This window comes from Carcharodon carcharias, chromosome 30 (assembly GCF_017639515.1).
Source record: "Carcharodon carcharias isolate sCarCar2 chromosome 30, sCarCar2.pri, whole genome shotgun sequence".
NCBI lineage: Eukaryota > Metazoa > Chordata > Chondrichthyes > Lamniformes > Lamnidae > Carcharodon > Carcharodon carcharias.
This window is the reverse complement of record NC_054496.1, coordinates 29652635-29667107: the sequence shown is the minus strand read 5'-3', so window position 1 is coordinate 29667107 and position 14473 is coordinate 29652635. Positions and strand designations below refer to the sequence as shown.

The window sequence follows — 14473 nt, the reverse complement described above, 5'->3', positions numbered from 1 at the left end:
CAGATTCAACTATTCCAAAACATTCCTGGTCAGCCTCCCATATTCTAATCCCCGCTTACCTGAAGTCACCCAAAACTCTGCTGCCCATGCCTTAACTCACAGCAAGTCCTACTCATTCATCATCGCTGTGCTTGCTGACCTGCATTGGCTTCTGACTAAGCAAAGGCCTCGATTTTAAAGCTCTCATTCTTGTTTCCAAAACCCTATGCGGCCTCACTCCTTGTATCTTTAAAGTGTCCTCCAGCCCCACAGCCATCCTCAGAATAACTGCGTTACTCTATTCTGACCTGTTGAGCATCCCTGATTTTAATTGCTAGACTGTCGATGGCCCTGCCTAGACCCTAAACTCTGGAATTCCCTCTTGAAACCTCTTCATCTCTTTCTATTACTTTGACCAAGCTTTTGGTCGTTTGCCCTAATATCTCCTTATGTGGCTCAGTGTCATTTTATTTTCATGCCTGTAAGAAGCACTTTGGGATGTTTTGTTTTATGTTAAAGGTATTATATAAATTCAAAGCACCTTCCAAACCCACAACCGCTACTATCTAAAAGGACAAGGGCATCACATGTGTGGAAACACCATCACCTGCAAGTTTTCCCTCCAAGTCACGCACCATCCTGACTTGGAAATATATCGCCGTTCCTTCACTGTCATTGGGTCAAAATCCTGGAACTCCCTCCCTAACAGCACTGTGGGTGTACCTACACCACATGGACTGCAACGGTTCAAGAAGGCAGCTCACCACCACCTTCTCAAGGGCAACTAAGGATGGGCAACAAAAATGCTGGTCCAGCCAGAGACACCCACGTCCCGTGAAAGAATTAAAAGAAAAAAGTGGTGTTGTTTTACCCAACCTGTGTTTACGGTAGTTAGCGTTCATGGGTGGCTATTGAAATCCAAGCCCAAAGTCTGAGCACAACTTCCCAGCATCCTTTCAGGATCTCGGCTTCTCAAACGCTACTGCGGAGCATGAGTTCTCCACTTAAAGTGCATGTTTAGTAACTTCATTAGCACAGTGTGGAAATCTATGCTTCCACACTTGACTGAAACCAAATCTGTAAGATAGCAGGAGACATTTTACTTCATCGTGAGGCATTCCAGCCCCTTCACAACTTCTTCACTTTCAGGCATTATAGAATGAGTTACGTATGTCATTGTTGGTACTATTTCCCATAAAAATAAGTACTTGCTGGCTACACTGCTGGAATTTAATGTGTTTTTTAATCCTAGCATCGGTGTGTAAATGCTCAGGAAATCTGGAGAAAGAAAGGAAGCAGTTGATAATAACAAAGCAAGGTCCAATTATATGAAATATAATTACTGCTTCTGCACTTGCTGCAAGAGTTACTACACAACTCATAGGCTTCATACAACCATTCTATATAAGCTGACATCCAACAAACTCTACCTCAGCATCACCTCTCTCAACCCTCACTGTCTCTCAATAATCAGACTTGTCTGGCAACCAGCGCTGGATGAGCAGAAATTTCTTCAAACTAAATATTGGAAAGACTGAAGCCATTGCCTGTGGCCCACACTGTAAGCTTCATTCCTTAACCATCAACTCCATCCCTTTTGCTGGCAGCTGTCTGAGGCTGAACCAGATTGTTCACAATCTTGGCATTGTACTTGACCCTGAGGTGTGCTTTTAACCACATAGCCGAGGCATAACGAAGGCCGCCTATCTCCACCTCAGTAACGTTGTCTGACACTGCCCTGCCTCAGCTCAATTCATTGCTTTTATTGCCTCTAGATTAGACAATTCCAACACATACCTGGCTGGCCTCCTATCTTCCACTCTTCCTAAACTTCAGCTCATTCATAAGTCTACTTATATTTTAACTCACTTCAAGTCCCATTCACTTCATCCTTTCACTGGCTGACTACATTGTTTCCCAGTTAAGCAAAACTTCAGTTTTCAAATGTATCCTTCCCTATCTCTGCAAACTTTTCCAGTCCTTTAGCCCTATGTGATCCCTCTGCATTCTTCCAATTCTCGCCTCTTGCGTATCCCTGATTGTAATCACTGCACCATTGGCAGCCATGCCTTCAGCTGCCAAGGCCCTAAGCATTCAAACTGCTTCCCTAAACCTTGCTGTCTGTCCTTTCTTGTCTTTAAGATGCTCCTTAAAACCTACCTCTTGGTCACCTGTCCTAATATTCCCTTATCTGCCTTAAAATTTTGTTTGATACCACGGTTTACTCTATTAAAGGTGCTATATAAATGCATGTTATTATGAATTAGAGGCTCTATAATATTCTCAGTGAAGTGAGTATTACTAGCTATCAGCTGTCTCCCACTAACCCCCTTTCTTTCTCCCTCCCCCCTGCAGAGCAAGAGTTGGATCTTAGGGGCAGGATGAGCTCATGAGGGGAGATAGGAGAGAAACTAGAAAAAGATGCGAGTTCAGGGGTGGACCTTAGAGAATGTTTGGCCCGGTAGTCGACGGGAAGGAAGGGAAGTGGTAGATCTCTGGATAGTGGTGTATTGTGGACTGCCTTGGCGTAAAGATTCACTCTGTTGTTAATTGTATATCAGTTGTGTTTATATTCAAGTGGAGACCATTAATTGGAGTTTTTATTTAAGCACATATAAAGAAAAATTTACTGAAATTGTGGGGTGGTTGAGTTAGGAGATATATGCTTGTAATATTTCACTCTGTAAATAAATATGAGACTGAGTAAAGATTCGCTGTGGTACCATCTTTCACCAGCTGGCTTTCTGGGTTACTGTTTGCTGTTAATGACAACACATAGCACCAGAAATAGTTTAAATGCTGCCCCATTGCCCATTTGTCTTTCGAACTTTACCTTTCTCATAATATAAATCTTTCTTTTGTCACTATATATTTTCAGTAACCCTTGAGAAAAATAAACATGTTGCCTGTCTGGCTATTTGTAAACAGACTGAAATCCCTGCGAAAACCTAATCCCACTTTCTATCTAAAAATGCAAATTCCCTTTACACCTTACACGAGACTGTATTTTTCCTACTAGCTGTTTGGTAAATACTGCAGTTGAAGTAAAGAAACAGTATTGTTAAACAGAGGGGATCATCATTCTCATTTTGCCTAATTATTGTGACCTATTCACAATGCAAAGCAAACTGCATGAACAGTCCCAATTATAGAGTTTCCTTTTTGTGCATTTGCAGAGCCTGCTGTTACTGCACAGTAAGCCTAGTTGTTTGAAGTTCAGTGGGCGTATTGTAAGCCCTATTTGATTCCAAATTCTCCAGATTTCCTGAGCAAAAACACATTAAATTTCAGCAGTGTAACCAGCAAGTACTTATTTTATGGGAAATAGTACCAACAATGACATATGTAACTCATTCTATAATGCCTGAAAGTGAAGAAGTTGTGAAGGGGCTGGAATGCCTCACAATGAAGTAAAATGTCTCCTGCTATCGTACAGATTTGGTTTCAGTCAAGTGTGGAATTCCAAGCATTTTGGATGTAATTATTGAAATAATAAAATAATGTGCTTATCACTTTTTCAGTTGAAGAAAGATTTACGGCAGAATAAATAGTCAAAAGGTAACACGGCGACCGTTTACAAAAAATGGACGTTTCTCCAGTCAAACGGCCTTCATCAATCCGGTTTTGCTTGATGGAGTTTCATTCACTAGAAAGGTTAATTTATAAATAGCATCTGCTTTTGAGTATGTGGAAGTTTTCTTCCACCGGTTTTATTCTAGCGGCACCAGAAAGAGCACTGTCGCCTGAGCTCGAGTATTGCGTGCGGTTCCTGGCGCCACACTTTAGGAAGGATGTGAAGGCATTGGAGAGCGAGCGCAGAAAAAAACTCAAGAATAATCCCATAAATGAGGGACTTCAGTTATGTAGATAGATTGCGGAAGTTGGGACTGTTTTCCTTGGAAGGCTGTGAAGAGACTTGCTAGAGGTATTCTAAATCATGAGGAGCCTGGGCAAAGTAGATAGGGAGAAATTGTTCCCATTGGTGGAAGGATCAAGAATAAAAGGGGCACAGATTTACAGTAATTGGCAAAAAAGGCAATGACAACACGAGGACAAACTATTCACGCAGTGAGTGGAATCTGGAATGGCTCTGCCTGAGAGTCTGGTGGAGGCAGGCACAACCAGGGCCTGCAAAAGGGAGTTGGATTAGTATCTGGAAAGGAAGAATGTGGAGGGTTATGGAGAGAAGGCTGGGAGTGACGTTTTTTTTAAATTGCTCCTACAGAGAGCTGGCACACACACGGCAGGCCAAATGGCCACCTCCTGTGCTATAACAATTCTGTGATCCTGCGTTAGCTGATCCCCTAATACATTGCTAATAGTTAACCTGGGATGGGAGGCTCAGTTGTGATGCTTGGCTGCTGTCTCAGCCGCAGACAATCATGATCCACCCTTGGTGTCATTTCCTTTGCCTCATTTATGAAGGGAGGCAATCAACTGCCCTGCACCTCTCCTTCTACTCCACACAGCTCTATCTCCTTCCTGCTTCAACTGCCCTCAAGGTAACCTCTTCACTGAGTCGAGTGCAGCTGAACTCCAACTCAAATCCCCTACCTTCAACCTTGTTCTCAGCAAAACTATCTCCCATCCAATTCCAGCAGCTGTGGCTCAGTTGCCAGCAGTCTCGCTTCTGCATCAGAAGGTTGTGGGTTCAAGTCCCACTCCAGGACTTGGGCACCCAAAATCAAGTTGGGCAATCCAGTGCAGTATGGAGGGAGTGCTGCACTGTTGGACCTACCGTGTTTTGAATGAGGTGTTAAGCCCAGACAATACCACTCTGCCACCACCTCCCCTTGATTCACCAGAGCTTTACAAAGGTTCAGCATAACTTCATGGCTTTAGTATTCAATACCTCAATGTATGAAACCAAAGATCCCGTATGCTTGGCTAACTACTCTCTCAACATATCCTGACTCCTTCAAAGATCTATGGACATGAACCCCAGGTCCCTCTGTCACTAATGCCTTTTAGTCTATATTTCCGTTCTCTCGCTTCTGCCAAAATGTGTCTCCTCTGTATTAACTTATACTTGTCTGCCCATTCTGCTGGACTATCTGCATTCTGTAACAGTCATTGGCGTACCATGCTCACTGTGTACCACACCTTTTAAAAGGTAAAATTTAAGCAAATTTTAGAACGAGTTCAACCCTCAAAACCCCTAAAATAATAAAAACCCTTAAAATTCCCTCACTTACCAAATTTCCTGAGTTTAGTACTCTATAGAGCTGGACTCAGTGCTCCTTACTCACTATCTGAAAAGGATGGTTGAGGCAGAAACCCTTATCACATTTTAAAAGCGCTTCATTATGCACTTGAATCGCAGTAACTTACAGGGCCACAGACCAAGAACTGGAAAGTGGAATTAGCCTGAATTGCTCTTTTTCAGCCAGAATGGATGGAAAGGGCCGAATGCCTGCTCGTGTGGTGTAACTTTCCATGATTCTCTGAAATATATAGATTGAAAACAAATTCCATCTAGCGAGTATGCTACTCTCTAAAAGCAGAAAGTGACTGACTGACATGAATTCTCCTTTTACAGTCTTCACTGTTTTCCCACTGATTTTGAAACTAGGATTTATTCAGACTCGTGCTCAATTTTGGATTTCAGGAATGTAAAGTGGAAAAGACTTGTGCGGCAATTAGTTTGGCTCCTTCTCCTTTAAAGCAAAGCTTCAGTGCCAATTTATTTGATTTAATCGAAATGTGGATTTATGCAGGCGGTCCCCGAGGCTCCATGGTTCACACCGATATGACCCACCTCTGTTCGAGAGCTTGATCCCATGTTGGGCATCTGATGACTGCTCTCCAAGGACTTGAAATGTTTAAAGGCTGGTGATCAACCTGCAGATGTCACTGTTGCATTACCTTTAAAGGAGAAGAACATTCTTTCAAAGGTTTCAACACAAATGCTTGACTCAGTGCCTGAATTCAGGACTTGTAAATATCCTTAAAATACTACCAACTTTAGGTAAAAGCCTGACTTACCATGCTGCTTGTCTGACATCCACCACTAGACCCACTTTAGAATGCTTCGCTGTGAGTGATGACCTTATTGAGGGAATTCTGTGGGGTGGATTCCGGAAAGATGATTCCCACGCCCCCCCTGCTGTGGGGGAGACTAGAACAAAGAGGACACAGTTTAAAAATAAGGGGTTTCCCTTTTCAGGTAGAGATGAGGAGAAACTTTTTCCAGCAGAGGGCCGTTAGTCTGTGGAATTCTTTTTCCCAGAAAGCAGTAGAGGCTGGGTCATTGAATTTATTCAAGGCAGAGATGGACAGATTTTTGATTGACAAGGGCGTTGAGGTTTGTGGAGGGGGGCAAACTGAAGAGTGGCGTTGAGACCACAACCAGATCAGCCATGACCTTATTGAATGGCAGAGCAGGCTCAAAGGGCCAAATGGCCTACTCCTGCTCCTAATTCCAATGTTCCAAAGCTAAAGGTGCTATGAAAAGAAAGCTGTGCGTTTCTGTAATGCCTTTTGCGACCTCAAAATGTCTTAAAGTACCTTGATCCCAATGAAGCCCTTTTTGGAATTTGTAACGCAGCAAATCTCCACAAATAATCTTATAACCGTGACCAGATAATTTATTTTAGTGATGTTAGATATAAATGCCAATTAACTTCTCCACTTGCAAGCAGTGTTGCAAAATCCAAATGTGAAAGCTCTGACATTAATACTCGATGGATATGTGGCCCTTCCGTTTTATTGTCACTTATGACTGTTTGATAAAGGGGATGATGATAGTGGCACTGACAAGGGAAAGTTGTTGAGTTCTAAACTTGTATTGCTGAACTTCAGCCCTTAGCTTGTGGAAATAATCTGCAGTTGGGCTGATTGACCTACATGTAAACTCTTCAAAGATTTTACCTGCACAGTGCGCCATCAGAACCTAAGCACCTGTAGCTTCAGCTTGGCAACTTCTTTGAAAATCCACCAACAAGACTTGGAAACTGAAATTGTGCCTTATACTGGTTGAAGTGGGTTTTAGAAGAAGCAGATGTCCTCATTGTGACCCCAGTGTGCTGATTAGTGAATAGGTATCCAAAGTCTCCAGGCTTCTCTGTCAGCTTGGCCATGTGAGATCAGAGATAACTGGGTGCAACATGCTTTTCCTGGACACAAGGCCACATTTACTCTCTCCTGTGGATATAATTGATCCTGTGGTGCTGTTTGAGGAATCATAGGTTACAACACAGGGAGGAGGCCATTTGGCTTATTCTGTTGTGGAAGAGCTACCCACCTAGTCCCCTTCTTCTCCCCCCAGCCTTTTCCCCATAATCCTGCAAATTTTTCCCTTTTGGATACCGATCCGATTTCCTTCCGAGTGCCTCCACACACTCGAACAGTGCGATCCAGAACCCAGCTACCCTTCCCGATATTCCCCCCTCAACTTTGCATCTCACTGAGGCAGGTTATCTGTTCACTGTCACGCTGCTGGGCTGTGCTCGTTTCCAGTCGCTGTGATTCCTACCTTGCCACAGCGGTCGCAAGGTGCTGCATTTAGCTATGAGACGCTTTGGGATGTACTGAGATCTAGATGGAAACGCAGGTTCATCCTTTTTCATACCTGCCTTGCCGTTGTCACTCTTGTGTATTTACCCAGTCACACTACCCACGCCACCCAGCCCCCTCCCCCCCCAACACAAAGTGGAAAAGCTGAGAGTCCATATCACTTCCTGCTTCCTCAGTCCTGGATTTGGGATAGACTGTCGGTGATTTCACCCCTCGATCCCTATCCCAAACTGGTAGCTGGCGATTTTTCACTGGGGTCCCGATCCCGGGCTGACTGCTGGCGATTTCTCTGTGATGAAAAGCCTGGGATCGAAAGGGGCTGCCAATTTCTTGTGTCACTTGGATGGCCGTGCCCCTGGGCTCCAGTACAAGCTGGCACCATGTTATAAACAAAGCTGCATGCGCTGCATGAGAGTCCAAGGCATTTCAGTGGCAAGGCCTGGTTGAAGGCAGTCAGCTAATTATGGTAATTTAGGACATTATGTGGCTGATCCTTCAGAAATACACACAGTGTAATGTAGATCATGTATAACCGCAGCAAACTGTTTGAGGGAGACCACTGGAGAAAGTCCAAAAGTGGAACGTAATCCGACTGGAGAGCCGACGAGAGCCCCACTTTGCCTCCTTTGGGGAGGGCCCACCATGTTAAATGCCAGTCAGGCACATAAGTGGCCTGTATGGGGCTGTCTCTCGGATCAAGGACCCCAGGGATGGGAATCCGGAATCCGGTTCCCCTGAGAGCTGCCGGCCAATCAGAGAGCCACGGCCCCTCATTGTCGCCAGCCTCACCGGGGAAGCGGTGATAGCTTCCGGCAATGCACCCACCAGAGGCCCAGGATCAGTATGGGACCCAGGCCACAGGTGAGTGAGGATGGGGTGGAGGTCGCGGGGAAGGAGTTTGGAAGAAGGGAAGGAGGGGTACTCAGCGGACCCCCCACACAATAGTGTTTCCTTTTTGGGTCTTCCACATGGCGGTTGCACCTCCTGTTGTTGGTTGAACACCAGTGGAGGTGGGATGAGGCCCCTGAGTGAACATTAATTGCCCGCTTTAAGGCTTCGACTGGCGTCGCGACGGGAAGGCCATCCACGAACCACCCCCACCCCAGGCGCGTTGATGCTCCGTCATTGAATAGGTTTAAGGCTGGATAGGCAGACATTTGGCCTGTCAGGGTAGTTAGGGAAACGGGGAGCAGGTGGGAAAATGGAGTTGAAGCCCAAGTTCAGCCATGATCGTATTGAAATAGCGGAGCAGGCACGACGGGTCTACTCCTACAATTTCATGAGTTCTTAGTTGAGGTGGTGGGAGCCTGACCCAGCACCCTTCCACCTGGTTAAATGCCTCCCCCAAACACCAAACGCGCCTCATAGAGGACACCAAAGGGAATGAGCATGGTGTTGGTGCTTAGGGGGTAGGACATGTTGCAAGATTCCTCATTAATCTGTAGTTTAATTCCTCTAAAGAAAACAGTGAATCAGAAAGCACTTTTCCCAGGCAAAGGGTAGTCACAAAGTGGAACTCTCTCTCTAAAAGGCTGTGAATGCTTGGAGCCATTGGAGCTTCCAAGGCAAAGGCGAATAGACTTTTGTTGAGTGAGTGTGTTTGGAGGGATATCGAGCAAAGGAGAGTAAATGGAAATGGGATGCGCATCAGATGGGATCTAATTGAATGGCAGAACAGGCTGGAGGTATTGAATGACCTTCCTGTGGTTCTGTTTTTCTCTTGTACCCTTGTGGACAGAATGTGTGGTATATGTTGAAGAGCAATGCCCTTTTTAGTTATATTTGCCTCCCCCTGTAGAAAATACGTTTTGCTTGTAGGCTTATAGTAAATGAGAGTCCTCCTTTGGTTCCTATTGTCCTCTGATGACTCAGTTTTGCATACAGAGCTATCTAGATCAAAAGGATTCAATTACAAGCAGCACTTGAAATAGATACAAGTAAGATCCATAGTTCGCATTAGTAAGCTTTAGCTTTGTAGGTACATTTGTCTTTTACTGATTTACTGACATTTCTGGATTGGTGGGGAAAAAACAATTTATGCCAATTATTTGTCACTTGTTTAAAAAAAAATAAAATGGCAGACCTTCCGTGAATTGGCAATCTCAGTCGGGTTGCCACTCTGCTGCTGCTGCTTACTTACCTTAGTTGGGAGCTGCTTTGCCTGACCTTCTGACTCAGGCCGGCAGAGAAAGGTGCAGTACAGCCGCTCAGGAATCCCCCTCAGTCGAGTGCAGTGGAATTGGGGGAAAAGGAAGCCACTCCTCTCTATGGCACTAGCGGTGGCCTGCTGGGGGTGGAGAAGAGGTAGGTGGCCAGTGTTGTGGCTGCTGGGGGGGTGGGGGGGGGGGGGAATTCATTGTCATGGAGGTGGGGAATTCTGGGCATTTGGGGAGGGAGAGGTGGTGGCCCGTTGTTTGGTGGGGGGGGTGGGGGTGTAGTCGAGAGGTCCACCAGGGGTCAGTACCGCAGTTACCCAGGTGTTAGAAGTTGTTTTAAATCTTCTAACTTTTCCCTGGTAACCATTCCTGTAAGACAGTCGGAACCGTGCGAAGTCCGTGATTTAATTTGGAGTGTCGGATGGAACCCGGTGCAGGCTAATTGCCCGTTGGATGTTAGAACCTCCCGGGCGATTGCCCAGGAGTCCTTAGGTGGTGGGGCCTGCTGGGTGGTGGGGGTGTGGGGGACGCATCTTTGGGGTACCTCCCGGGCAGGACGCCCCAGAGGAAGTTGCTGGCCAAAATAAAACCCAGTGTTGCCGGCTCCCACTGGATCCCGAGATGCGGGTTCCTCCCAATGGACACTCCAGTGGGCACAGTGTTTTTTGCTGACGTGCTGGGCGCGCATCTTAGACAGCCAGTGTTCAGCTAAATTCTGTTAAGATAACTTGAAGTGTTATTTGGTGACACTGCTCACAGACTGTGATATAACAGAAAGGAAACTTCAAATGTTGATCCCCCTCCAATCCACAGCAGCTGGAAAATAGCAGAAATATCAAGGTGGAAACAAATGGTGTGAGGAGGGTGACCGGAGTTGTTTTTCATGCCAGCGTCAAACATGTGAAGGTTTTGTGAAGCTGCTCTGAATTTGTTTCTCGATGAACGTGAAGTAAAGGCAGGTGTCAGCCTCGGGTCACACTCTTACCTCTGAGTTCGAAACCCCCCTTCAGGGGGCTGGAGCACACAGTCTAGGTTGACGCTCCCAGTGCTGTTAGCAGGGGAGTGCTGCACTGTAAAGGTGCTGCCTTTCTAATGAAGCAACAAATCTAGGCCCTGTCTGCCCTTTCAGGAGGACGTAAAAGATCACACGACACCATTTGAAGAAGAGCAGAGGAGCTCTCCCCAGAGTTCTGGCCAGTAAGTTTCCATATCAAAAAATCACCAGAATGGATTATATGACCATTATCTCATTGCTGCTTCTGGGAGCTTGTTGTGCACAAATTGGCTGCCACGTTTGAACTCCAGCCATTGTTTTGCTTTGGAAAAGTGAAGCTCAGAGTAGAGTTCAAAATTGGCTGGGATACTCTCGGGTTGTGAAAATCGCTATATAAATGTAAATCTATTGTGTTAGACAGTAGTGCAGGATTACAGAGAGCCTTACATATTGATAGATGAAAGCTGCTTCACTGGCTTCACAAAATGCCACTCGATGTGCTCTAAAGCCTGACTAAAAAGGAAATACAGTCAAATATCCCTTACCCGCACATCCAAAAACCAAACGGTTTTTTTGAACAGACCAAAGCGTGAGCCCACATGAGCCTCACTGACCTTTTGCGCCGCTGGCTGCTTGGTTTTGGTGGTGTGCCAATCGGCCCCGCCAAGACCTGTTTGTTAACATCAGTGTTGCAAATGCTGCGTGGAATGAATTTCCTCCTAACAACTTTGCAGTTAATTTGTATGTTAGTAAAGCCATGTAAGATCATATTACAGGTGTAATAAGTGTTAACGGGTAAGAATTACGGTGTGAGAGTTGACAAATGGAGAAACAGCCTAGTATTTGTAGACTATAGCTAGTCTAGGCTTAGACTATTTTAATGTGAGTAGACATAGGCCTACTGTATATACAATAGCTATGTCACATGCGAAAACTAGAAATACCTGAACACTGAAACTCAATCGGCCCAACGGTTCTGGATAAAGGCTGCTCGACCGGTACAAGGTTTGTCCTTTCAACTCTTTCATGTTTGGTGATTATCTGACTAATCTATTCAGTTTACATCTGCTTTGTTTGTCTCTTGTTTACTCAGGCTTAGTGAAGTTCGGAATAACTTATTTTTACTGGTTTCATTTTCCACAAACTTGGCCTGTTTCATGGGCTGTTATTTCTTCCCAGTTTTTGTTGCTAAAAATAAAACACAAAAATATTCCCCAAAAAACAGGTTTGAAAAATTGGCAAAAAAAACAAACAGCTTTAAGTGTCAGCTTTGTCTCAGAGGCATCACTTCCTCTTGAGCCGAAGTCACGGGCTTGAGGCCAACTCCCGACACTTGAGGCCGGCTTCTAGGCTGACCTTCAGTGACAGTATCGAAGGAGTGCAGCATTGCCTAAGGTGCCGTGATGCAATGTTAAACTGAGGCCCCGCCTCCCTCAGCAGTATGACATGAAAGATCCCATGGCACTATTTGAAGAAGGGCAAGGGAGTTCTCCCCGCTCTCCTAAGTCAACATTTGTCGTTCAGCCAGTATCATTAAAATTGATCGGCTGCTGTGGTTTCCTACATTACGATGGTGACTACACTTCTAAAGAACATCATTGGGTATAAAGCACTTTGGCACGTACGGAGTCTCATAGATAATTTGTGACAGCCCACTCCTTTTCTTGCATGTCTGTAGCAAGCTGGTTTCTATCACCCATCCCTCTAAGAGCACCCCACCCCCCCCCCGCCACGCCCCATCACTTTTGGACGCTCAATCCTAAATCTTGTAGCCATGGGGGTCGCACTGCAGCTCTTGTTTTAAAGTACACTCGTGTAAGTGAAGTAGAAATCGGAAAACTGCACCCGTCTGAACAGCGGTGTACGATCCTGCAAACTTTTTTTTTTGTTTCCCCTTCACTCTCTTGTGGGATGCGAGCTTCGCTGGCAAGCTCATTTGTTGCCCATCCCTTATTGCCCTTGAACTGAGAGGCTTGCTAAGCCATTTCACGGGCGGTTAAGAGTTAACCCCATTACTGTGGGCCTGGAGTCACGTGTAGGCCAGACCGGGTGAGGACAGCAGATTTGCTTCCCTGAAGGGCATTAGTGAGCCAGATGGGTTTTTATAACAACGGTTTCATGGTCACCTATCACTGAAACTAGCTTTCAAATATAGATGTTATGAATTGAATTTGAATTCCACCAGCTGCCACGGTGGGATTCGAACCCGTGTCCCCAGAGCATTAACCTGAGCATTAGCCTCTAGATTCCCGCTGCACCACTGTCTACCCCTTTCTTAGATTTGTGCTGAAGTTTCTGGGTTTTTTTTTAAAGAATGGTTGTGGGATGTCATTTTCACCTAGCCTAGCGATAGCAGAATGGCAAGTTCACCTGTGATGTTGTCTTTTTATAAAGGTATGACCATGGACCCTGCTTTAAAGGAGCTACCAGACTTCTTATATGTAGCAATAATCAGAACGGGGACTGAGTGCGATGACGCTCCTAGCTTAGGGCACAAGAAAGGCAGGAGGCGGCGTTCCACGTTGAAGGGAGAGCGCTCCAAGACGTTGAAGGAGAGGGAGTTGTGTACAGAATTAGAGGATGGAACGCTGTGCCAGGAAAAGTCAAAGCCAGAGGATTCAACAGGAGAGGAAATTGGCAGAAGGAGACGGGGATCGAAACGAGTCTCAATCACCACTGAACAACCTGTTGAAGTAGTTCAGCCTCATCTAGTAACTAAATCTAGTACCAGTGAGGGAAATGTGCTGCCTCTGCACAAGCAAGAGAAGGAAACAAATCTAGAACCTAGTAATGAAAACCAAGTGGCTCTAGTAGGTCAGTATCTACCTAATGATTCAGCAGGGACAGCTGAGCCTGCTAAGGAAAAATATAGATTAATAAATATAAAAAAACAAAGCCAAACGCTTTCAGATACAAATAACAAGCTTCTTACAGAGCATTGTGTGTGAGCCACGCTAAAGTGGAGAGGTGAGGAGAAGGTCTGAAGGGATAGGTGGCTGTCAAACCAAGGGCAGGTAGCTCCTAACCAGGACAAGGTGGGGGGGGGTGCCTCCACTAATGCCCCTTGTGGCTGGATGTAAAGTCATCCTCGGAGGCCAGGCAGGCACTGTCTCTTCCAGCCTGTGACACAGGGAAACCATCATAGTGGGAAATGGGCATATCATAAAAGAGCCACCTTTTTGTGTGTGTCTGCGTGTACGAGATGTCTGCCTGTCTGCGTGTACGAGATGTCTGCGTGTACGAGATGTCTGCATGTCCGAGATGTCTGCCTGTCTGCGTGTCCGAGATGTCTGCCTGTCTGCGTGTCCGAGATGTCTGCCTGTCTGCGTGTCCGAGATGTCTGCCTGTCTGCGTGTACGAGATGTCTGCGTGTATGAGGTGTCTGCCTGTCTGCGTGTATGAGATGTCAATCTGAAGCCTGCCTGCTTGTATAGTGTTTGTGTCTTTGGGAGGGTGGGTAAGGGGGGTGGAGGGTTGGGGGGTGGGAGGGTGGGTAAGGGGGGTGGAGGGTGGGGGGGTGGGGGGGGGGTGGTGGTGTTAGTGGAGAGTGGGTGAATACTGAGCGCTGGCTCATTTTGCCTGTATTTTATTCAGCCAGTCCCACTGAGCAGGCATGTTGGGTAAGGAGCAGAGTGTGAGCTGGAGGCAGGCTTAGAGATTCTGGTCATTTATGGGATCTTTCTGCTGAACTGCTTTTCTCCTCTGGATGTCAGTCTAATGGCAGCACCCCTGAGCTGGGTGAATCTTTTTCTCAAGAGTATACTTTATTCATAACATTTATAAAAGTGTATGACAGCATTGACATTACATAATGTGCAAAACAAGTATT

At 45.8% G+C, this 14473-nt stretch overlaps 1 protein-coding gene across 4 annotated transcripts in view; it reads left to right on the top strand.

Moving 5' to 3' along the window:
• pnpla6 (patatin-like phospholipase domain containing 6) overlaps positions 1–14473 on the top strand; it is a 187504-nt gene that overhangs the window by 77616 nt on the left and 95415 nt on the right. For 3 of the 4 annotated variants that reach the window (XM_041176990.1, XM_041176991.1, XM_041176993.1), the window contains one exon: positions 13039–13458. The exons of the other annotated variant lie outside the window; for it this stretch is intronic. In XM_041176990.1, the coding sequence (XP_041032924.1) occupies positions 13039–13458 (420 nt within the window). The remainder of the gene's footprint in view (positions 1–13038; positions 13459–14473) is intronic. 4 annotated transcript variants of the gene reach the window in all.